Source organism: Nesoenas mayeri (assembly GCF_963082525.1).
Source record: "Nesoenas mayeri genome assembly, chromosome: 17".
NCBI classification, from domain to species: Eukaryota; Metazoa; Chordata; class Aves; order Columbiformes; family Columbidae; genus Nesoenas; species Nesoenas mayeri.
This window is the reverse complement of record NC_137565.1, coordinates 12,190,950-12,216,047: the sequence shown is the minus strand read 5'-3', so window position 1 is coordinate 12,216,047 and position 25,098 is coordinate 12,190,950. Positions and strand designations below refer to the sequence as shown.

General features: G+C 47.5%; 2 protein-coding genes across 4 annotated transcripts in view; one reads left to right on the top strand and one right to left on the bottom strand.

Annotated features, from left to right (window-relative positions):
• FBXW8 (F-box and WD repeat domain containing 8) overlaps nt 1-20,230 on the bottom strand; it is a gene marked incomplete at its 5' end in the record, with an annotated part of 52,206 nt that extends 31,976 nt beyond the window's left edge. For all 3 annotated transcript variants that reach the window (XM_080355092.1, XM_080355094.1, XM_080355093.1), the window contains 4 exons: nt 8,661-8,749; nt 9,328-9,492; nt 16,784-16,888; nt 19,931-20,230. In XM_080355092.1, coding sequence (XP_080211218.1) covers nt 8,661-8,749; nt 9,328-9,492; nt 16,784-16,888; nt 19,931-20,230 — 659 coding nt within the window. The remainder of the gene's footprint in view (nt 1-8,660; nt 8,750-9,327; nt 9,493-16,783; nt 16,889-19,930) is intronic.
• A 3,370-nt stretch (nt 20,231-23,600) lies between these two features.
• On the top strand, nt 23,601-23,864 carry HRK (harakiri, BCL2 interacting protein; the record flags this gene model as incomplete). The annotated part of the gene is made up of 1 exon (XM_080355318.1): nt 23,601-23,864. The coding sequence occupies one exon, from the start codon at nt 23,601-23,603 to the stop codon at nt 23,862-23,864; it is 264 nt and encodes an 87-aa protein (XP_080211444.1).
• Between the last annotated feature and the right edge of the window lie 1,234 nt (nt 23,865-25,098).

Genomic DNA, 25,098 nt, shown 5'->3' with positions numbered 1-25,098 from the left:
ACGTACGTACACATCTGTAAAAATTAGTCTGCAAATCCAGCTTAAGCTTTACAGACACGCATAAAAAACTTGCTGAAACAGAGCAACAATAGGTGGAATGTATCAAAGCGTAATCAAAAACATTTCAACGACTTTTTATGGGCAGTAATGTGGCAATGAGATGAAGCGTTTCCTCGTGCCCTCTCATGCCAGTGGAAGGAGAAGGAGCTGGGGTGAGAAGCTGCTGATGTCGGGCGATGGCCGGGAAGCAGGTGGTGAAGCGCGGAGCGCACAGGCTCTAATGAAGTGCTGCTGAAGAGCCGGACGACTTCACAAGGAGAAAAACATCAGGAAACTGGTCAAAACACAGAGTCGCATCTGAAAAAGCTCGACTGTGTTGGATGGCAACAGCCAGAACAAATTTGGGATAGAGGAGGGAGAGGCTGATCTCTCTCCAGAGCCCCAGATGTCTTTATCGCTGCCTAATGACAATTATACTCAACCAATTAAGACACTGCTATCACAGTTGCATTGTTAGTAAGCCTTTGGCCCTGAGTGTTGATGGCTGTCTAATTAGTGTTTGTGCAAAGTACAACTGCAACTAATATATAAACTGACAAATACACAAAGAAAAACTGTTAACATGAACATTTTGAGAACAGTCGAGACTCTGTGCATTCAGCCCATGGCAGCAGCAAAGACAAATCGCTCACTTTTGTGGCTCGCTTACTGCTGGCACCGCAGAATTCCACCTCAAACAAGCGGGTCAACTACATCGTCGTTGGGTTTCTGTTGAAAGAAGACGCCGGTGTTGGTCTGTTCTGTAGGCTGCCTCAAGCATCCCACTCCAGGGCAAGTCTTCCTACACTAAGTTGGTCTGAACACCAAAGATTTTTGATAAGGCACATTAGAAATCAGTTTATGTTTTCCATATTTTCTCTAAAAAATTAATAGCAAGAAAACAATAAGGAAGGGGAAAGGGAAAAAAAACCCCTTTGTTTCACAGTCAGGTTTGACTTCCAGAAGGCAAAGTCTGCTCAGTTTCCAGATACCTGCAGTGATCAACAAAACAAAACACAACAAACCCCACAACTTTCTTTCAGGCAGTCGGTGACCATCTGTTAATGCTCAAAAGATCTGATTACGAAGTCCTTACAATGTCAATGCATTTTATTGAAGTCGGTAGGAATTTTGCTCAAGTAACAATGTCCAACTATAGCTCTGTTTAAACGGATGCCTGTTGATAAGCAAGGAAAATAATGAGTATTTTGCATTGTCTTGCTACAAGAAGCATCTCAAGACCTTTCATCCTCATTCCACTAAAAGCAACTAAGCAGTTCTTCATGTGGTTAATTAAAATATCTACTCAGTGACCTGCTCTGTAGGCTTAAGAATAAAGCCCAATTAAACACGCAAACCCAAGCACAAACACCTTTGTGAGTTGGTTCAAATTGCTCCTACAGCTTCATCTTCCCTATAAGGCTCAAGAAACCGATAATTCAAAATGTTCAATTTATATAAAAACCTCTTCATCAAAAACACCACAAGTTGGAAGGTACCTCAGTCACTGAGATTATTAAATGGAAATTATTGGAATTATTCTAATACCTTCTTTATACCCACAATTCTTCTCTGAAATGAGAGATAAAGATGGGCTGCTCAGATATATTTCCTTAAGGGAAGAAATCAGGAGAAACAATAGTAGTAGCAACAATGGAGTAAAAAACTACTTTATATGGCACAAGAGGATATAAATAACACAATGATAAAACCAAAATTAATAGAATTGGATCAGAAAAGAGAAAAAAATTGCTATTACATAGCTTGGCAGAAAGCTACACCACAAAATACAAACAAAACCCCAAACAACCCAGATGTGGTATAACCAAAACCAGCATTGGAAATAATCCTAACAGTGGTAGGAGAATGTAGAGTAGAAAAGTAATGTCCCTGATGACACCCAAACATTATTTTGGGTTGCTCGATACCCGAGTGTAGCGATGAAGAAAAGTGATTAACTTGTACCAAAGAGGACCTGGAAATATTTGAAGACTTGACATGTAGGAAATACATTCTGGGCATCCCTCAAATCAGTTCCCAACCTCTTCTGCTGGGAACTTGACTTCCCAATCCATCGACACACGTCCATCTGCAGACCACGCTCACAGAAACCGAGCTTATTCCTTTCTTCTCAAGGCCTTATTTAGGAAATCGGAGCTCTAGAAAGTGGGTTATCTGTAACAAAATTAACATTTCACCATCCTAAAGTGCTTCTGCGTGCCTCGCTTTCTTATTAATTTCAAGTGCATGCAAATGTCATACCAAGGGAACAGAAACAAGCCAAAGGGTTATATGGTAGGCAAAACATTTTAATGAACACTTACAAAAGCAGAAGCTAAAGAAAGTCAAACTGACTCTAGTAACTTTCTTTTTTAAGGCCAAGAATCTCCCATCATTTACATTGAGGTTCCAGTGGGTTGCATCAACCGGGCCCATCAATTAACCAGATGCTCTGACCAAGGAAACATATTAATAGTACTATGGGTACTGCCCATAATAATATTTTCAAAAGAATTCATGAGGAATTATGACACAATTTGGGAAGGATCTGGTCCCTCAGCCCTATTAATTCACAAAAGACAAACACATAATACAATGAATGAAACAATGGCTCCAGTTCCAGATGCAGGGGAGGAAACACCATTTGAAGATGATGTAAACCAACACGTTTACATGTTGGAAGGAACACAAACTGCACCATACTGCAAACAGCAGAGGGGAAAAGTACCACCGGAACTCCAAGCACTGACGGCAACAGCCCAGAGGCTGGTGGGTTGTGTGCGAAAATGAAATGTTCAAGAAGCTTACTAGAAAAAGGATGGGTTTGTGTGGCCTCAGCAGAAAACCAGGCTTCACGAGCTCAAAATTAACTATTAATACCATGACTTCACCACACTGGGCATCGCTACACGCCGGCACATCTCCCTGCAGCAACGTGTTCCTCTGCATCCTGTAAAGCCACAGGTAAAGCCACAGGTAAAGCCACAGGTAAAGCCACAGGTAAAGCCACAGGTAAAGCCACAGGTAAAGCCACAGGTAAACCAAGAACTTCAGGCTGGAAAAGCAGCTTTCACAAAGGGTCGGTATCAAGCTTCTGCTATTGGTTTCACCTGAAAGGTTCTTTTTTCACAAGATGACAGAGAAGCCAATGTGTTTGTCACTTAACACAACCTTCCCTAACTCCGACCCCTCTGAACTCATGATGTCATCCCGGTTTCAACCCTCGCTTCAAACAAAAGGTCTGACACTTATTACTTCTTAACGATGATGAGAATGAGTGAAGAGTGAAGAGGAGCTTGGGGAAGGTTGAAGGAAAAAGGCAAATACTTTTACCTTCTGTCTTACACTTTGTTTTACATCCAGGCTCAGTTGCTGGATGGGGAGGGAAAACTCTATCAAAGTTGTGCCATTAAACAAGTGACATTCAAGCAATTAAATAAGGCAGGGGTTTATTCAGGCGGTTTAAGCCTTCAGTTTGTTAACTTTTATCCATTTTCATTACTAATTAATATTTTGGTTTCCTCAGGTCTGCACGGTGAATTAAGATGCAAGAGCTAATAAGAAATACCTTGAGAATAGCCCACAAGCCCTATAGCAAGAAAACCAAATTAGATGAGAGTTGACATGAAGTTTTAAAAGTGCAGAAAAGTGTTTTTGAGCCTTTCGGGCTAGTTTCACACATCATTATAAAGCTAAAAAGAGTGGCAAGCCCATTTCTTAAAAAAAAGTCATTTGCAGGTCACCTTTGAGCAAGAGAAAGGCAGAGCAGGAGGTGATCTAGAGAACAAAGAAATCTACCATATAGTAGCAGCTCCTTATATGTCATAAAGACATATATGCTTATTGCTCATAAAGATTGAAATTGAAAGGCTCAAATTGTTCCAAAGTGCTGCAGTGTTTAAATAGCAACTCCCCTATAACTTCAGCACAAAGACAACTCCATGAAATTTATTTCAGTGTGTTTAGTTTCTCAGTACGAGGGAATCAAAATGTGTCGCTACCTCAAAAAGAGATGATTCCCCAAAGCATGGAAGATATTTAGGTAGTTTTCTTTTGCTTCTCATCACCTTTTTCTAGCATCATGTGGAGAAATCCCACCTGCGCCAGGTGTGCTCCAACCTGGAAAAGGAGGAAGAGTCCGCCTGTTGATTTATGGAGGTGCTCGGAGCAGATGAATCTCATCAGCGCTAACACAAGAAAACAAGAAGTCTAGGAAAGAAGACAGTACTTACTGGGGCAGGAGGAAAAAGGCTGAAGTTAAAATGTAAAGTGAAGAACCAGGGGTTGATCCCCAGCTGAGTCTGTCAGGGATGCGGGGACTCCAGGCAGCGTCTGCCAGACTGGACTTTGCCCTTAAATCTCCATTTATGCAAACTCTAAACTATCGGTCTGCCACTCTTCTTTCGGTCAAAGACGACTGAAAAAAGACAAAGTAGATACCTTTATATCTCTGGGCCTTTGGAGGGGTTGTCTGACTGCGGATCTCTCCTGTGTATTTTCACTCGGGAAGCTTTCAGAGCCACCACCGGCAGCAGTAAAGCCCCGGTGCCCCTTCCACAAGCATAAAGGAGTTAAAACAACGCACAATAAACCATCACCCTGACTCACAGCAGATTTGGTGTGGTTTAACAGGGTGAGATGATCGCCACTGACACCAGGCAAGTTTACCACCCAGCCACGTGTTCAGTATTTCATGCAGTCAGCCTTACATACACATATATACACATATAATACATACAGCCAGTATTTTCACACAGTCAGACAGCAAAACAGCCTCACAACACGTTACATCACAGGAGCCACAGCGTAATGAGAGCACTGTTCAAACAGGGAGCAGATACGTGCTCTGAGATCAGTATCTCCAGAAGACCCAACCTCTGCCTACAAATGCCCATCAGCGTATGGCAACGCTGCCAAGAAAAAAAGTAGCAATTTTACTATCTGAACATGTGCTTCCTTAACAAAAAACCAAACATATATCGAAGATTTTATTATCAAAAGGTGAAGAAATCCAGGCATTCTGTACTGAAAGCAAACATATAGTGTTAGGTACAGCAAACCTAATCATCAGTAGTAATTCATAAAAGCCAAGTGAGCAGACATATAATTGCTTTAAGTAAACTCTGACTCGGAGAAGAAACTACATTTGAATTGAATATGGAGAGGGGGGAGGACAATATCCCTTTAAAGAAGCTCCTTTGAGACGTGTAACTGTAGAAAGGCTGGCGAATACAACATTGATTGGGAGTGAGGTAACCACAAACACCGCTGTCTCAAATGAAAAGGGATTCGAGGTCTGACCCAGAAAACAAGCATCGTAACCATCGGGATGAAATTTTAATGATAAACACAAGATGCTCTGCACGCGGGCCAGATTGAATTATCTGATGTCAGGCAGTAAATGCAGGGCGCTCGGAGCAAGAGGAGCCGCTCGCAGCCACCTTCCACTCGCAGCTCAGGTTGCACTTCATCAATCCTTGATATTGTGCCATCTTCTGGCTCCAGCTTTGGCAGCAGCGCGGAGACAACAGAGAGTGCGCGAAATAGGTGTATTTTTCTAAGGGAGAGCTAACCCTGAGTAGTTCATCTTTTAGTTAACAGCGAGACCCGCTCCTGAACCAGTTCAGGCAAACCATGCCTCTGTGTATTACACTTGTAGCTGCTATTTTAAGTCACTCTGCCTACAGCCCGTACAAATTCCTTCTCGGAAAGAAAAAAGCTCTCCAGCAGCTAAAATAAAGATTATTCTGCTTCCCAGCAGAGTTTGGAGCAGTATAGTGAAGAACACAAGAGCAGGTCTATCAGTCCAAATCAGATTGTTCCCAGGCTCGCTCCAAGACCCCACACACACCACAGCCCCAGCATTTCCGCTGGAGAACCTTCTCTCGCCACCCCTTTTTTTAGATTTTTATACCAATTCTCTGATCTTCCGAGATGCCGAGTGGGAGCTCCTGGAAGCAGGAGCAGCCGCTGTGTCCTGCCACAGCTTCCAGCTCTAAAGACGGAGTTTAACGCCTGCCTGGCCTGACTAGGCCGAGCCAGAGCGTCACAGCTGCTCCGCAAAGTCAGACAGCAAAAAACCTGCTAAAAACTGAGCGGCCTTAATTTTTGCAGCAACCCGACTACAAAAGAAAGGAAGGTCAATGATGCCACCAGCCGCTGCTTCGAAAATCCCGGGAAATGCCACAGACAAAATTAGCTTTAAGATCATCGCCAGCTTCTCAAGTCTCGCAAAGTCACGCGTCTGTTTAGCTTTATGTACATGGCAAGTGTCACTGTAATCTATGATTATTCACATGTAAAGCCAAGAACATAAGTGTTTGTGAAACTGAAGATATAATCATTAAATGCAACAGATAATTGATATTTATACCGAGAAGAAAATTGACTTCTGTTAACCTCAGCTATTAAATTACTTCTTCAGGACTGCAAGAACGCAACAGCCAGCTATTGATCACCAGATTCATTACACTCTTATGACAAATTTGCAAGCACAATGCCATTAAGTACAACACTATAAGCTGGGGAAAAAAAAAACAAAAAGAAGGGTTATGTTTGGATTTAAAAACAAACAAACAAAACCCCAACAAATTCCTCCATACTTATCAAACACACATAATGAATAAAGTCTTTCCCTGCACATCCTGCTAATGTCCTTGGGAGTTTCAGTTATATCTGTAGGTCTGTCTTGTTTGATATTTACCATGACATCCCATGAGCTGTTACTGGGGGGGGTCACAGTGTGGTACCCTCTTGCAGACTTGGATCGTCACTGGCAGAACAATAAATTCATTGTCTTTTGGGTGAGATTCACACAACAGTTTCCCTCTTGCAGCGATTCAGGAGATGCTTTCGGATATCTCAAGCTACCAAAGCAGAGTGAAGGGCGAGTCGTAAACCGCAAAGGGATCAATGTGGTTGTTGTGTTCTAATATACTAAATGGTTCATGCACTAACCAGGTAAAGTCTGATTTTGCCCATGTTTTATCAAAAATAAAATTCATTTTCTCAGAGAAGGGTAATTACCAGAAAGTAATCTGACTGAAACCCATAACATCACTTTTGCTAATGGATACGCACATGCAGCTTTTCCCCCAGTAGTCTCTCACCTGCTCACCTATTATGAGTCTTACAGGAACCTAAATTATTTCCCCCCTCCCTTCCCCATGACAACTGAAGCAAATTCATCAAAAGAATCAAGAGATATTGGAGGAGCTGGGGAACCAACACAAAAAGTGTGCGACTGCATAAACCAAACTTCCATAGTACATCAAGCTAAAATACGGACTATTAGACTTTAACACATGTTTTAGAAGTTACATTTGTGCTGCCTACCTACTGCATGTTTGGATATAAATACAATGGAGAAAGTGAAGCAAAAGAAGAGCTGGAGGTTTTGGCAGCAGCCTGGAGACAAATGGGGTTTCTGGCTCCCAAAAAAACATCCAAGAGATTTCATTAGAGGCAGTGGAACAGATACAGGAGTGCAGACCCCCTCCAAGAGAGGGGCACGGAAGAAATCAACAGGTACAGCAGCGAACTCATCGCGTGAAAAGCAGAGAAATGAAGCAACAATTAATAGGATGGCAGAGAGAACAGAGACTTCCAAATGCAGAATTAATACTAACCCATCAAATATTAAAACTCCCCTCCTGCTGTTCGCCGGTTTAGATGTCCGCTCTCACTTGCCCAACAGCATTCAAAAGTATTTCAACATATATGGGAGTTACCCACACACAATCTATTTCGAGGCCCCTTCCTTATAACCAATGAGTTAATTTTCCAGTATTTTTTATAAATAGTTTTCTCTAGTCCCACAACACAGAAGCACAACACTAACATGAAGTGCTACTACAAAATACAGAACTCTGGCATGTTAAGGACAATGTCCTTATCTGATATAATTTCTAGTTATTCACATGACTGCTTCTGGAGGGCTCTAATTACTCAATCTGGAAAACCCAAGCAGAATACAGTGAAGCCTTCCAGTCACAGCAACCTCATCCAAGAGTTTGGGAGGTTCTCAACAATGTATGTGTGAAGCAAATGAATAGTTAACATTAAATCAATGAATAGTTAACATTAAATCAATGAATAGTTAACATTAAATCAAGGTCCCAACAAAGCTCTATATTCGGAAATGAAAAGCTTGAGCTCCTCTGGTTTTTGGGTGTTTTCCACCCTCCCAAATTTATTTTAAATAACGATGGAGAAAAGTAATACTCCTTCTGAAGTTACCTTGCCACAGCACACAAGAATATCCTTGTGATTAAGAGATTTTTACGGAAAAAAATAATAAAAAGAACATTTTTCAGTCTACAATATTTAATACATTCTGGGTGTTTCTGCAGCAAAATAGATACAGTTCATCAGAAACTACTATTGCCTTTACAGGGACTATATGCACATGAGATAAAAATTAGCGCTGCTCAAATGACTCGCTGATAACCACCATTATCAGTCACTTTAAGGACAATCTCCCTCACCCACAAAGGAACTGCAGTCAGAAAAACGGCACGCTTGTTTCCTCAAAGGGACGCTTCTTTTGGATTTGCTAAAAAGCAGCACTCGAGCCCTCAAACAGCGAGGATGAAACGAGCACGACGCACCCTCGTACTCACCCAGCAATAACAACTCCATCCCAGGAATGCACGTCACAAAGGATTTTTCCCAGCTCGTACTGCAGCTGGCTCACGGCACCAATGCGGTTCTGCACAAAAAGACAAGAAAGGGCGTTGGAATCGCAACAAATTCATCAACCAAGTTCATTTGCTGCTTCTTGGAAAACTCCGAGCTTTACTGTTGCTACTGACAAGTGGCAGAGCAGCTGAGATAAGACCCATCTATTTTATGTTTGCCTCCTGGAATACAGACAGAAATGAAGGAGAAAGCAGCAAGCACTCTTCATTATCATTCATAATGTGCAGGTAGAGAAATAACTATCAGAACAATTAAACAAAAAGCTTTTTCTTTAGCGGGGGTATGTAATGAGCCTTTATCTGTAAAGCTGCTTGTCACTATCAAGGGATGGTTGATGTATAAACATCTCTTGCTGAAGTCAATGCAGTAGAAGAGCAAACAGACTCACTCTCAAAATAATCAGTCATTGAGGAGAAAAAAGGTTTTGCAGCTTGGGCAAAGCCTCAGCAACCCTTCAGCAGCTTTCCCGTCTCCACCAGCAAAAAGGTGTGACACCAAAGACCAGCTTTTCGCTACCACTTGCTTGAAGCAGGTTGCCATTTTTCTACAGTACACGGATCCCATTAAATAGAATCAACTCCCTTGTACCTTCCAGCTGGTTTTCAGAGCGCGCTCTCTGGCACGGCAGCTCCTGAGGACGAGCTTCCAGCAGGAACGCTCCGAGATGCTCGTATCCAACAGGTATCCCTCCTGCTGGCACAACCGGTACCACAGCACTTCGTCTTCTGCGAGGATTTTCCATGTCCTGCTGACCTAGAAATCAAATTTTTATATTAATATAGATATATATTTATATATATATCACAATGTTAAAGTAAAAATCACACTTAATATAAAGTTATTTAAATAACATCTGAAATACACACATATGAAACAATACAGACCTGCACTGAGACTAAATACTTACCTAAGCAAATATACTACTGACAATATGGAAAAAAAACAACCACTCTTTTAACAAAATACTTGTTTTCTGTGGCTTCTTTTGGAAAAAAACTGAGTTTCCACTCCCCTAAAGGTCGCCATGGACACCAGTGAGCAGTGGCCACCCCACCAAAATGAAATGTCGGTGTATTAGAAAACCTTGAAGGAAATAAAGCAAGAAAACAATTAAGACAGCATTGTAAGTTTAGACCAAAAATATGAATTTATTTTCATATTTGCAGCCAAGAAAACCTCTGGGATCACAGCACTCTATCTCTAAATTCCTACTGACAATGCCTGATTAGGTGTAGGACATTGGTGATTTATAACCTATTGTATTACAGTGTGCATAAATAGGAATGAATTATTAAGTTTTTCAAGTAGCCTCAAGTTGCTGTCCATTTCGGAGAGAACAGCTTCATCATAATCAATTGTGGGCTTCGAATTAAAGATTCAAGAGGTAAGAGCCAACTTGAGTAGCATTTGTTCTCTGTTATTCTTAATTTAAAAAAAAAACAGATGTAACCAATGAAAACTGCTCCGGATGAAAGCAGCAATCAATTCCACGCTGTTTCCAAAGGATTACAAAACCCACCTCAGACTGACATCATTTTTAGCAACTTGCAATTAAGCATCTAATGCCCATTTCGGTCCCAAGATTACACCAAGAATCCAGGTCTCCCATCGATACCAGCTCACAGGCCCACATCTCCGCGTTTCCTTGCCATTCATTCCACATTTACACATAGATACAACATGGAACAGGGAGGTGAAAGATGAAATATTACTCATTCTCTATTTTATAAGACTAATCTCCTTTGTATTTTATCATTACCATGCACGTCTTGCTTCAGACTTCTTAAAACTACAGCTTTCAAATACAAAGTATAGCTTCACAAAATTATATAACGTGGGGAATACTGAAATTATAGCTTCACAAAATTCTATATCACAGGGAATAGTGAAATTATGAGTTCCCGCCAGCTGGTACAGATTTGGAAGAAGTCCCTGCAGAACACAGGGGGCTGGAGAAACACAGCGTGCAGTGTGGTTTACCGAGAGGTTAGGGAAACAGCACCCCCGCCTTCAACAAATGAAACGATCTCTGAGTTCATAACATGATCTGTAAAATTTTGCACGTGACAATTTGGAAGCGCACGCCTCAGTCTGCTCAATCTAACGCAGCATCGGGCCAAGACTAAGTAGTCAGCCCCAAATCGCATGGAGACGGGAGCCGAGGTCTAGAAATCCCGCATCAGCACAGCCCTGTTTTACAGAATCACAGAATGGACTGGGTTGGAAAAGCCCTCAGAGATCATCCAGTCCAACCCTTGGTCCAACTCCAGCCCATTGACTAGATCATGGCACTGAGTGCCATGTCCAATCTCAGTTTACAAACCTGCAGGGCCAGTGAGTCCAGCACCTCCCTGGGCAGCCATTCCAATGCCTGACCACTCTCTCTGCACAGAATTGCTTTCTAATCTCCAGCCTCAATTTCCCCTGGCAGAGTTGAAGCCCATGGCCCCTTGTCCTATTGCTGATGCCTGGGAGAAGAGCCCAATCCCCACCTGGCTAGAACTGCCCTTCAGGTAGTTGTAGAGAGTGCTGAGCTCAGCTCTGAGCCTCCTCTTCTCCAGACTGAACAAGCCCAGCTCCCTCAGCCTCTCCCCATAGGGCTTGTGTTCAAGTCCCTTCCCCAGTCTTGTTGCTCTTCTCTGGACCCACTCCAGCGGGTCTCCTTGGGTCACAGTAAATGAAAAAAACATCTTGTGCATGTGGTCCCAAACCTCCTTGCATGCTCTGTCGTCCTCAAACTGGGACAGTGCACACAGCCAGAGGTCCCCTGGAAAACTCTCCTAAGGTCCCAGTCATCTCCTTTACATTGTGTTGCCTGTTGGTCTTGCTGTAACAACACACATCTGTCATCCCTGCTCTCAAAACCCAACAAGCTGCAAGGAATCAAGAATTGCATCATAAGATGAATCTCATGATCTGTTTCTTCCAAAGACAAAACCAATAATAATATGGGAGAAAAAATTCTGGTGGACTGAGTAACCTGCATATTTTTGAAAGATTTGATACTGACATATAAGAGCAGCTCACAAACAGGAATATCCAAGTCCAGCAGAGCTAATATTCTAGTTATTCAACAAAAGACCTTGATTCAAACTAGCAGACATACAATCCCCTTCCATCAGCAGACAAAGAAAACAACCTGGGTAGGGCAATTGTAGCTGCCTTACGAGTGATAGAAACAGCACTGAGTCTTCTTGAGCATTATACATCATCCTGCAATAGTAAAACCAGCGCTTAATGCTCCTGTCTCTATAGGGGAACACTCAGATGGGTCAAAAGCAAAAAAAAAGGCAATCCCAATTTCAAACCGCAACAGTTTAGTGGGGAATTTGCTCTCAATTTGGTTTTAGAGTAACATAAATCCATACATTATTGTTCAAAGAAGGAAAAATAAAGAAGAAACACCCAGCCTTTTGCTGTCACACACACAAAAGCAGCTGTTGTGCAGGAGCGGAGCAGCCGGTCAAGTGACGGCACCTCTGTCCTCTGTCCCCTCCGGTCACAGCGGCACATTCTGCTGACACCGAGGGGATGGAGGACAGACACACGCACAAACAAAGCCAAATGACAGCAGCTCTTGCCTTCCTTAAAAAAAAAGCCAAACACGCACACCTTTGGAGTTTGCCAAAACAGACAATGTTGCACAGACCTTTCTGCTTTCAAGGTCCTAAAAGCATTTTACAAAGACAGTAATAAAAAAAACGGGGGGGGGACTACATCAAATTTAGAGTGGCTTTTCGACTTTCAGGAACAAACGTTCAAGGGGAATAAAGATCCTATCCTATTATGATTTTTTTTTTAATCAAATTACACCGAATCCTGCTGCTTTACAAGCATGAATTTCCAAAGGGTCCCTAACGCGGCCTTTTCTTAATGCACCAAAACTGGCACGACGAGCCCCTGTAAAAGCCCCACTGAGCGAGCCCCAGCTGCAAGAAACCTCTAATAAAAGTGTCTCAAGCATTTCGCTTTACAGCGCCACTGTGAGCCACCGCATTAAAACCAGGCTTTGGCTCGGAGTCAGCTTTATTAGATCTGCTTGACTTCAAGTTGCAGGTGAGGCCCCGAAAGCCGGAGCGTTACGGCTTCATTGATACGCACTCGTACGTTCTGCTGCTTGAGGGGTCGCCGGGAGGTGCAAAGCTCTTAATAAACAATGAACAGAATTATTTCCAAATCTACACTATGTAGAAACTCCAGCGACGATCAATGACAACACCTTACAGGGTCCTTTATAGGTTTCGAGTCCCCGATTCAATTTTGTCTTTAGTTTTCCTATTATCTTTTTACTACGGCTCTCAACAAAGAAACTTTGGTTTCCCCTGAGTTCCACACAGGAACAGTTTTATATCTTAGAGTTCAGCAAGTAATAATGCTCCAAAGGACTTCAAAGGCTTTTGCTGACACAGGTTTTGCCTTTGGGGGATTTTTTTTACCCCAAGAAAGAGAAAAAACCCAATAAATAACCCCACCTCTTCCATCAAATCCTAAATTTCTTCTAATCCTGTCTAAATCAACTGGCTCAAATCCTCCTGGAGGTTTATTCATCTCACTCCATCTGATAAACCGTCTTTGTTTCATGAGGTTTATTTTCTTCCCTAGTCACACAAAGACATATTGAAGGTTCATTCGCTGAAGCCAGGAGCCTCAATTCAAAATATCTGGACTGTCAATTCAGTACAATACGCAGCACCAAATAGTATTTAATCCGAAGCTATTCAGATGCACATTTACCAGGTGGAAGCCGCTCATCTTTTCAATTTATAGCCATAATGTTATTTTAGGTCTCATGCTGAGCCCAGGATATCCTGATCCACCCGTTGCTCTGCTCTCTCTCTATGAGGAGGATGGATGATTAATTTTACCCATACACAACCTCGATGCGAATGTATGCTTAAAAAACACATTCGATTTTCTATTTTTAAAAGTATAAATACTAAAAGTTTGACAATGCCAGAAGCTCTAGAGGAAAACATCTGAAATTCTTGATCTATGCAAGACAATTAATTCTTAAATTCCTAGAAACAGGCTCCCTTGTCCTAGATACATACACAAGTGTTGTGTTGGTAAACACTTCTAAACCATCTCTCAGATGAAAACGTGAACAGTTCAAGGCAATTTCCCACTGATTTGTTCAGAAATAAAACTGCCTTAGCATTGCTGAGATTCAGTACATACAGTCAGGAGATTCAGTATCACAGGATCCCAGAATGTCAGGGATTGGAAGGGACCTGGAAAGCTCATCCAGTGCAATCCCCCCATGGAGCAGGAACACCCAGATGAGGTTACACAGGAAGGTGTCCAGGCGGGTTGGAATGTCTGCACAGAAGGAGACTCCACAACCCCCCTGGGCAGCCTGGGCCAGGCTCTGACACCCTCACCACGAACAAGTTTCTTCTCATATTTAAGTGGAACCTCCTGTGTTCCAGTTTGTACCCATTGCCCCTTGTCCTATCATTGGTTGCCTGGCTCCATCCTCCTGACACTCACCCTTTATATATCTGTAAACATTAATGAGGTCACCCCTCAGTGTCCTCTTGTCCAGCTCCAGAGCCCCAGCTCCCTCAGCCTTTCCTCACACGGGAGATGCTCCACTCCCTGCAGCATCTTGGTGGCTGCGCTGGACTCTCTCCAGCAGTTCCCTGTCCTGCTGGAACTGAGGGGCCACAACTGGACACAAGATTCCAGGTGCGGTCTCCCCAGGGCAGAGCAGAGGGGCAGCAGAACCTCTCTGACCTACTGACCACCCCCTTCTAACCCACCCCAGGTACCACTGGCTGCCTGGCCCTTACAAGGGCCCAGTGCTGGCTCATGGTCACCCTGCTGTCCCCAGGACCCCCAGGTCCCTTTCCCCTACGCTGCTCTCTAATAGGTCATTCCCCAACTTACACTGGAACCTGGGGTTGTTCCTGCCCAGATGCAAGACTCTACACTTTCCCCTTGTTATATTTCATTAAATACTGTCGAGAAGTATTTTGCACCACAAAACGCAATATCTGCAGCTTCTGGTATTTACTAGTAAGCAGTGACAACTGTATATGGAGAAGTTCATAGATAAGACACATCACCTTATCACAAAGCTGAGGGTCTAAAGGCCAGTTAATTGTACATATCTGCAGGATCAGCCCCAAATAACGCAAGAAGCCCTGATGCGTTTCAATCTCTCACACTTGTGGTGTCCCAAGCGATTGTTTTTCTTTTCCCTCTCCATCACAATGAGGAAGGAGAGACTGTTCTCAAATCTGCTCATCATAGATAGTTTGTGCTTTATAGTACTAATTTCAAAAAATCAAAGCAAAGCTGAGGGTGGGGGGAAATATCAGGGTGAAATTAAAGTTCTCCAGGGCAGCCTGTGGTGTGATTAAATCTCAAAGAGGCTCCACAGTCAGGCTACTTTACTATTATTTGGTTACCAATTTGGCATAAAGCGCTAAGCAAACAGGTTTTCTCCAAAGGCACTCCTATGGTTCACGATGCCAATTCCACTAACGGGCCCAATTTCACTAAAATCCCAAGGCACCTTAATAAAAAACCCTTTCTACGACATCACCATAAAGCAGCAGGGCTTTCCACTTAACAGAGGAGGCTTCCCCTCCAAAAAAACACAAAATCACCAAGAGAAAAATGAAAATGGTACTTATTTTTATTGCTTTGCTTTTTATTTGAACACTTAAAAGAGAAGCCAGTTGCGCACTAAAAGCATTTGATATTCATCTTGTTCGGAAAGCCTTGTAAAACATCGGGCATTTGCTCGGCTACCTGTGAGCTGCCATGTAGAACCAACTGACTCGCTCTGGGGAGGTGAATAAGAAACATGGACAATTTTCTGAGTGTTAAGCACATCTTATAAGAACAATTACGAGTTAAAAAGCAAAGTGAGCGAGAGAGAAATGAAGTGCAGCCCAAGCACAGAGAAAAGAGAGCAGCCCTTCATCAGTTCTTGTTCCTAAAAAGTATTAGCAAGTGAACGATTTAAGCAATAACCATCTGTAGCTATTTAACACAATAACTTGCTCATACTGGACATAAAAAGCCCAATTTCTGTTCAATGCATGTGCCACTTGGTGTCTCATTTACTATCCACAAAGCTACACGCTGTGACTTTTCAATTTTTACATGTGATTGGGTTTTTTTGCTCTGACAAACAGTCCACGGCGTGATCCGAGTGTAACACAAAGAATGGGTTTGGTTGGATTTTTGTGAAGTCACAAGATGTCCTTTATATGTAAGAATTCAATGAACATCAGCCCAAAACACTAAATAGTGGCCACGGGAGAATATTCTCAATATTCCACTGTATTTCACAGGGTAATCAGCACTTGCCCATTAAGTTTGCTTTACAGATTCCTTCAGAGAGGATGTTAATCATTCAATGTGTGAAGAAAGGACACAAAGAGGCTAAATAGTGTGGGCTGAACCCTCCTAAGTGTAGCCAGGTGTGTGTGAGTGTCTAAGTTAGTAAAGCTACCTAAAGGGACAGGCAGTTTACAGCTACACGTAAATTACACACCATGTTTTTCACACTGGTGAAAGCATTATCTTAAACTATCACCAAAGAAAAATATAAACCCTTTGCAGGGGGGAGGAGGAAATCAGTGTCATTTAAGAATTTGCCCTCACATGAAATTACCACAGGCAACTTCTAAGGTTCAAGTCACACACTGAAAAGTGAGGGGGAACAGCTTTGTTTCCACGCCTTTAACTCCACAGAGTACCATGTTCTAAATACTGCAGCAAGATGCTCGCTTGTTCCTAAATACATTCACTTGAATCAAAAAAATATTTGCAAGTAGTTATTTTAAATTTGACAGCTTCACTTTTGTCCAAGCCACAAATGTTTTATTCAACTCTACTCAACTGCAAGCTATAAATCCAGCTCATTTATTATTATTTTTTCAATATTCAGCTTTGGAAGTATTTCCAATAAGTAAAAGCACAATCAGCTGAACTACGACACATCTTCTCTGCATCAAGGTGCCTGTTTCTTGACTATTTCTGCCAATTCTACATCGTATCAGAGATGCAAAGTGTCGGCAGCACTGACCTGAGCACACCTTCCCAATTCAGCCTTGCCCAGGTACTGGAATATCTTCAGTGCCAGTTCATAAGGCAGCTGGATATCAAAGAAAGGAACCTCATTTATTTCATTCTGAAAAGAAAAAGGAGAAAAGCATTTGTTAGGCTTCTTCAACACGCAGCTAGATAGTGGCAAAAGTTCCCATAGTACAAAGAAAGGATGTTGTATCTTCGGTGCCATCTCGTTTCCATCAAAATGAACAAGTAATTCTGTCTCTCCATCCCATAACTGCATAACATCAGACAGACCACAGTGGTGTGAAGGTACCCGAGCTGCTCTTTGTTTTCTCTGAGCCATGTCGGGTAAAGAATTTTAAATGACCAAGCGGAGCTTAAAGCAAATCAAGAACTATAAGACTTATCCATAGTCAGATGGCAGAGGAAGACAAGACACAGGTTCTAGTAAGAAAAATCCATCTAAAGTTTCAGCATCAGAAAGACCAAAACCTCATCACTTTGAAGACATACACTCATTATTAATTTCACTTTCAAATGCAGATGAAGAAAAATAAACAAATGTTTTATATAAAGCTGAATGAGGATGTTGTTACAGTTTGTTTGTCTTTAATTAGCAACATATAAATGTCTTTTTAAGATTAAATGTGCTGAAAGAATTGCTACTTCAACTGATTAAGTACCCCCAAAAAATTAAAACCAGCAAATCCATCACTTTAATCTAACAGCTAAATGCACACATACATTTTTATCTAGATGCTTTTCTGTTTAACTACATAATTATTAAATCTTCTTCCTGCAGTTATCAAGATTTGTCTTCTCCCTCATTTCTGTTCTAAATCATTATAATATATAAGAGAGTGCAAAAATCAGCTCATTCTGACCATTTCTATGCCACCTATTCCGAAGTTTTGCTCTGGAGTGTTTTTCCCTGGTTTCCATACCAAACACCTGATCATCCCCATCAGTCCTCACACACAAACCCAGCTGCTCAGTTGAAACCGGTGTCCACTGTTTGCCCTCAGGAAACCAGGCAGATCCCAAATCAGGATCATCCCCTGCCTCTTGGCACCTTTATTTCTTTGCAGGTCTCTTCTACAGCTACCCCTGTCTCATTTAAACCTGGATGTGCCAATGAAGCTGCAAAAACAGGCAAGGCTGGATTTATTTGAAGCACAGTTACACAGGGAAACCATTGGATAGTACAGTTGCGTGAAAATTTTTAAAGCAAAAGGCATTCTATGCTAGGTAAATGCTTAGAAAGCAGAAATATGGGCAATTTTCCTATTAGGCCTTTTTAGGAAGGCAGCACTAATCTACAAACATTAGAACCTTGCGCTTGTTCTAAAGTTACTTAAGCCAGACCTGCAGTCAACATCCCTGCTCCCCTCCCTCCTCGTTTGCAGTTTTCCAGCACAAACGGCTCCTTTTCCCCCTGCACAAGGATCACCGGCTCCGCTCCCTGCTGTGGATTTGCTTTCACGCGCTTCAAATTGCATCTGTTTCCAAAGGGGAGACCAAAGACAAACATAACAGGAGCTCTGAGAGCACATCGCGGCCACACGCAGGCAGAGCCCGAGCTGGCCAGATGAGAACACGCTCGGATCCAGGAGCTGCAGAACCATTTCAGAGCGACGCGCTGCCCAAACAAATAAGATGAGCCATTCGGCAAGGCTAATTAGCTCCGGGCTTATGAGCTCAGGCACAGCACCACTACGAATATATCGCGTCCAAATCGGAGCTGACTTGTGTCCAACCAGCAGAACCTGCTCTGTCTGCAAAAAGTTATCACTGGAAGGACAGGCTGCTTATGGATAGATACAGACACAACAGTCAAGACTGACAGCGCTCTCGTGAAAAAAAATGAGGAAAAAAGAGAACAAACAACTACATATATATATTTTTTTTAACCAGCCTGCTAAGAGTAAAGAGTAAACTAAATAGTAAGAGTAAACTAACCTGCTAAGAGTCAAACTGTAAGCACAAGCCCGTGACAAAGCACAAGCAACATCTCACACTGATTCCACCCTAATGTAATCTTAACACTCGAGACAGACCAAGGTCTTCCCTTCGTACACCCCCAAAGTTCCCGCAGTTTGTCTGTAGCCCATTGCTCACCCCCGCAAACCAAGTGGTGACGTTAACTCAGCACCAGCCTGGAATGAATCCAAAACTCAAATACCACCATCCCCTCCGAGACTGATTGGGGCTCCCGTGTGCTAATGGAGCACTAATTCTGTAAATGGATTAATTTGTGCCTTGCAGACAGAAATTTAATCTGTTCCTTTTAATTTTTTTTTTAAGCAAAGAGTAATTAGTTGCGGTTAGGTTAGTGAAAAGCAAGAAAATGGGTTTCCCCCCTAGTTTTCCTACACTGTAAATAAAATCTCTATCACATTCAGAGGATTTACCAAAATAACTTTTATCTGGTTCAGAACTGTATTTAAGACTATTTCCAAATTAACTCCTTTATTTAAAGAATTAAGACTTGTTTTCTTACTGCGCTGCTGTGGCACAAGGCAGGATGTCATTAATTACCTTAATGCACCGAATGGCCTGAATAAACAACAAAATATTTAAGAGAAAAAAAAATATCATGAGAAGAAAAGATTTTGAAGAGTTAAAACCTTGCCAGATGAAACATATTCAGAAGCTGAGGCTACAAACAAGCTCATGGAACCCAGAACTCGCCCCATCCCGGGGCTGAGGCACAAACGGGCCCTTCACAGGATCCCAGAATGTCAGGGGTTGGAAAGGACCTGGAAAGCTCATCCAGTGCAATCCCCCCATGGAGCAGGAACACCCAGATGAGGTTACACAGGAAGGTGTCCAGGCGGGTTGGAATGTCTGCACAGAAGGAGACTCCACAACCCCCTGGGCAGCCTGGGCCAGGCTCTGACACCCTCACCCCCAACAAGTTTCTTCTCATATTTAAGTGGAGCCTCCTGTGTTCCAGTTTGCACCCATTGCCCCTTGTCCTGTCACTGGTTGTCACCGAGAACAGCCTGGCTCCATCCTCCTGACACTCCCCCTTTATATATTTATAAACATTACCGAGGTCACCGCTCCGCTCCCCCCAGAGCGGCCCCACCGCCCCCCGGCTCCAAACCCACAAACCCCCCGGCTCCCCCGGCACCGACCGCAGCGCCGCCAGCCCTACCAGGTCCCGGATGAGCTGCCCCAACAGGTCGTCGCCGTCGCCGCCTCCGTCCCCCGCGGGCTGCGCGGCGGGGCGGGCGGGGCCCGGGCTGCGCGGGGCCGGGCCGGGCGGGCCGCCGCCGTCCAGCAGCCCGCGGGCCAGCGCCAGGTAGCCCGGCTCGGGCGGCTCCGCGCTGCGGCGGCTCTCGGGCTCCGCCGGGGGCTCCGCCGCCGCCTCCCGCCGCCGCCGCTTGGCGCCCCCCGCCAGCTCCTCCCGCCATTGGCGGCGGAACAGCTCCAGCTCCGCCGAGCCCTCGGCCATGGCGGCGGGGCCGGGCCCGGCCCAGCCTCCCGCGGGCCCGGCACGGAAACCGGCCCCCGCTCCCGCGCGTTCCGCCGCACGAAGGTTCCTACGGGCTCCGGGCCCGGCTGACAGGGGCCGCCGGCCGCCATTTTGTGGGCCTGGGATGGGTGTGAGCGCGGGGGCTGCCCGCGGACGTCGGGCACACGAGGGAGCGGTGGAGGCCAAGGGAGCTGCCGGAGGCCAGGGGGCCACAGCCCGGCCTGGGAGAGCCGCTGGTGCTGAGGGCCGGACTGAGGGCAGAGTCCCGGCGGGAAGCCCTCAGCTGCCTCCCAGCCACGGCCAGGCTGTGAGGCCCCACAGGGGAAGTGCGCTCCCAGAAAAGCAGAGGAGTCACCACTGAGGGGGCTGTTGCCCACAGAGGAGGCGCAGAGACACGTTGTTCTCCCATCGGACGACAGGCCCCAGTCAGCCCATTTCCTCCACCTGTCTCGTTGGCCAGGTGTGAACCGGAGCCCGCGGGCAGGGCCGGTCCTGCCTCGCACCACGGCCACCGGTCCTGCCCCGACCACGGCCACCGGTCCTGCCCCGACCACGGCCATCGGTCCTGCCCCTCACCACGGCCATCGGTCCTGCCCCGCACCAGCCACCGGTCCTGCCCCGCACCAGCCACCGGTCCTGCCCCGCACCACGGCCACCGGTCCTGTCCTGCACCAGCCACCGGTCCTGCCCCGCACCACGGCCACCGGTCCTGCCCCGCACCACGGCCACCGCGCCTCCCTGAGCCGCAACCGCCACCCTGCAGCCGCCACAGCCCCGGAGCTGCTGCTTTCGTGGCGCTTTGGGAACGAAATAACATTTGCTCCTCAGCCCTGCAACGTCAACACACCTTGTTGCTTAAAATCTGCATTTCAAATGACAGCGAAACCCAAGCGCCAAAACACAGCTGTGGAGCTGCTGCTGCTTCAGCCGGTCCAGCTGCTCAGTGGAAAAGCTGCGAGTGTTTAAGTCTTCAGCACAACTTCTGTGAAGCACTTGGGGAAATAAAACAGGTAAGCGATACTTGTCCATGCAAATCAAACAGCTGGGCACTGGTCACCATGATAAAATCTGTGGCCTTGCTCTCAGCAGCTCGTGCCAAAGCGCCTCCACCCTCACACCCGCCTCCAACCGATGCCATTCAGCATCATCAGAGACTACTTGCTGGTTTTTCTCCTTTGCAGCTTGTTGCTGCTCATGCAGGTTACAGAACCCAAATTCATGAGCAGGCATTTTGGATTCTAGGAAAAACACGAACTGCCTCATTTTGAGGAGGGTTTCCTGCATGTAGAAACCCCACATAAGGTTTGTTTTCCCTGCAAAACAACCATGTGAACTTGCAGGATCTCCCTGGGCTGCGGTGAGGGGCTGCAGAGCAGGAGCTTTCCCTGTGTGGGGACGCAGGGCTGCTCTGGGGATGGCACGCGGGCTGCGAAGGTGCTGAGCCCCAGGAGGGCCTCCTTGGAGCCCTTTGCAATATCAGCGTGACCTGCTAAGAAGGTGGCAGCAGCCTCCCTGCCCAGGTGGAAAAGAAATGAACCACTTTGGGGTGATTCCTGCCCCACAGGGAGCCCCTGCTGCCACCCCAGGGCTGGATATGTGATGGGGAGATCTGCCTGGGGGTCCCAGCCCAGCTCCTGCGCCGTGACGGCTGGGGGGGCTCTGCATCCCCCTGGGTGGGTATGCGGGGGGTGTGCAGTCCTGCCTTGGCCACTCAAAATGTGATCAGAATCGGTAATGCTTTGGGTGATGAAATCCCCTCGAGCTCTGTGTAATCCCCTCACTGCCCTCTGCATCTCCACACTGTCGCCTGCATCCCACACTGTCCCCTCCATTCTGCACTGTCACCTGCATCCCCACACTGTCGCCTCCATCGCATGTTGTCCCCTGCGTCCCCACACTGTCCCCTGCATCCCCACATGGTCCCATCCATCCCATATTGTCCCTTGTATCTCCACACTGTCCCCTCCATCCCACACTATCACCTGCATCCCCACACAGTGCCCTCCATCCTGTGTTGTCACCTGCATCCCCATGTTGTCACCTGCATCCCCACACAGTCCCCTCCATCCCATGTTGTCCCCTGCGTCCCCACACTGTCCCATGCATCCCACACTGTCACCTGTGTCCCACACCATCACCTGTATCCCCAGCCGGTCCCCTCCATCCCACACTGTCACCTGTGTCCCCACATGGTCCCTCCCATCCCATATTGTCCCTTGTATCTCCACACTGTCCCCTCCATCCCACACTGTCACCTGCATCCCCACACAGTGCCCTCCATCCTGTGTTGTCACCTGCATCCCCATGTTGTCACCTGCATCCCCACACAGTCCCCTCCATCCCATGTTGTCACCTGCATCCCCACACTGTCACCTGCATCCCCACACAGTCCCCTCCATCCCGTGTTGTCACCTGCATCCCCACACTGTCTCCTGCATCCCCACACGGTCCCCTCCATCCCATGTTGTCACCTACATCCCCATACGGTCCCCTGCATCCCCACACAGTCCCCTCCATCTCATGTTGTCCCCTGCATCCCCACACTGTCCCCTGCATCCCCACACAGTGCCCTCTATCCTGTGTTGTCACCTGCATCCCCACACGGTCACCTGCATCCCCACACTGTCCCCTGCATCCCCACACTGTCCCATGCATCCCACACTGTCACCTGTGTCCCACACCATCACCTGTATCCCCAGCCGGTCCCCTCCATCCCACACTGTCACCTGTGTCCCCACATGGTCCCTCCCATCCCATATTGTCCCTTGTATCTCCACACTGTCCCCTCCATCCCACACTGTCACCTGCATCCCCACACAGTCCCCTCCATCCCGTGTTGTCACCTGCATCCCCACACGGTCCCCTCCATCCCATGTTGTCACCTACATCCCCACACGGTCCCCTGCATCCCCACACAGTCCCCTCCATCCCATGTTGTCACCTGCATCCCCACACAGTCCCCTCCATCCCATGTTGTCATCTGGATCCCCACACAGTCCCCTCCATCCCATGTTGTCACCTGCATCCCCACACGGTCCCTCCATGCCTGCGCTGTCCTGTCAAACTCCCACACCATCCCTAGATAACTAATGTCCCACGACACAAACCTTCTGTTCCCCACAAGTCCCCCCATCCCCCGCTTTCCCTCGGATCCCCCACTGTCCCCCCCATCCACACACCGTCCCCGCGCCGCAAACTCCCCCCACCCTTCGCCGCCCCCCCGCTCCCCGCGGCCGAGCGCCGCCCCGCGGGGGATGATGTAACCCCCCCGGCCCCCGCCCGCCGCCGCCCCGGCCCGCCCGCCCGCCCGCACACGCCGCGGCACTCGGCGGCGAGCGGCGGCGCAGCCATGTGCCCCTGCGCGCTGCACGGCGGCCCCCCCGCGCCCTGCCCCTGCAGCCCCGGCCGCGCCGCACGGCCCTCGGCCGCCGCCCGCCTGGTCGCCGCCCGCCTGCGCCGCCTGGGCGATGAGCTGGAGCAGCGGGCGGCGCGGCGCAAGGCGCGGGGCCGGGGCCACGGGGCCGCCCGCCGCTTGGCCGCCGTGGTGTGCCTGCTGTGCGCCCTGCCGCCCGCGGCCGCGCTGGCCTGGCTGATCCGCAGGAGGAGCCTCTAGGAGAGACGGGCGCTGGCCGGAGCGGGGAGCAGGCGGGACGCGCAACAGGTCGGCACCGCGCCGGGGGACGGGGACGGGGGGAGGCGGCGGCGGGGCGGCCGTGAGGGCACGGAACGGAGCGGTACGGTGTGGAACGGAGCGGCAGCGCCCGGTACCGCCCGGTGCGGCACCGCAGGGCAGGGGTCGGTACAGCCCGATACGCCGCGGGTCGGCATGGGGCGGTCCGGCCCGGCAGGGTACGGCCCGGGTCCGGCTCGGTGCGGCCCGGGGACCCGGCTGTGTCCAGCCCAGGGAGCAGGGACGCGGCTCGGTCCGGCGGGGCCGGCTGCGGGGCTGGCCCGGCGCAGCGCGCTGTCCGCGGTACTCGCGGGGCTGTGGCGGCTGATCGCGGGCTGCGGGTACCGGCGGTACAGGCAGCGGCTGCCAGATCGCACCTCTTCTCTCTCCTCTCATCAATGTCCCCTGTCCCAGGACTCCCCAAACACCCCCCTTCCCCTTCCCCAAACTTTCATGGCTTCCAGCCTGGGACCTCCCCTCCACCCAGGTGATCTGTGCTCTCACAGGGCACTTTCAGCCCTGTGCCCACCTGGGTGAGCCTGTGGCCCCAGTGGCAGCAGCACAGGGCAGCTCAGGGGGATTGGAGCAGGTCCTGTGTCAGCTGGACTGCCAGACCGTGGGGACAGAGGACGCTCACAGCCTCCTGGCCCGGCCACACACCTGTGCCGGCCAAGCCTCCAGCCCTCTTGTGAGCGGAGGAACTTCTGTGTCCTGCCTGGTGGCCTTTAGACCCGTGGGTGCTGCAGGGCCCCCATCGTTGTGGTCCCTAGGTGGTGGGATGTCCCCACAGGACCATCCAGTGGGACAGTCTTGGACTTTGGCTGGCTGTGCCTGGCTCTGTGTTTCGGATAATGTGCTTTCCCTAAGCTGGGTCCCAAGCCACCAGCCGTGGAAAAGCATCCAAGCCCAGTTACTGCTGGTTCCTAGAGCCCCCAATGTGCTCCAGAGCCATCGAGCAAACCAACAGAAGGGAAATGGTTCTGTAACTTTTGTTGTCATCCTGGTGACAGCTCCTGGGCTGGGAGTGACAGGTCTGCGCCCTCAGCCCTGCAGCACTCGGATACTGAGCATACCTGGGGTCACCTCAGGGATTTTGGGATGTGGGTTTCTCCCCACAAACATGAGGAGCAAGGGCTTCTATTTTGGGTGCTTTAAATTACGTTTTTGTCCCCCAATG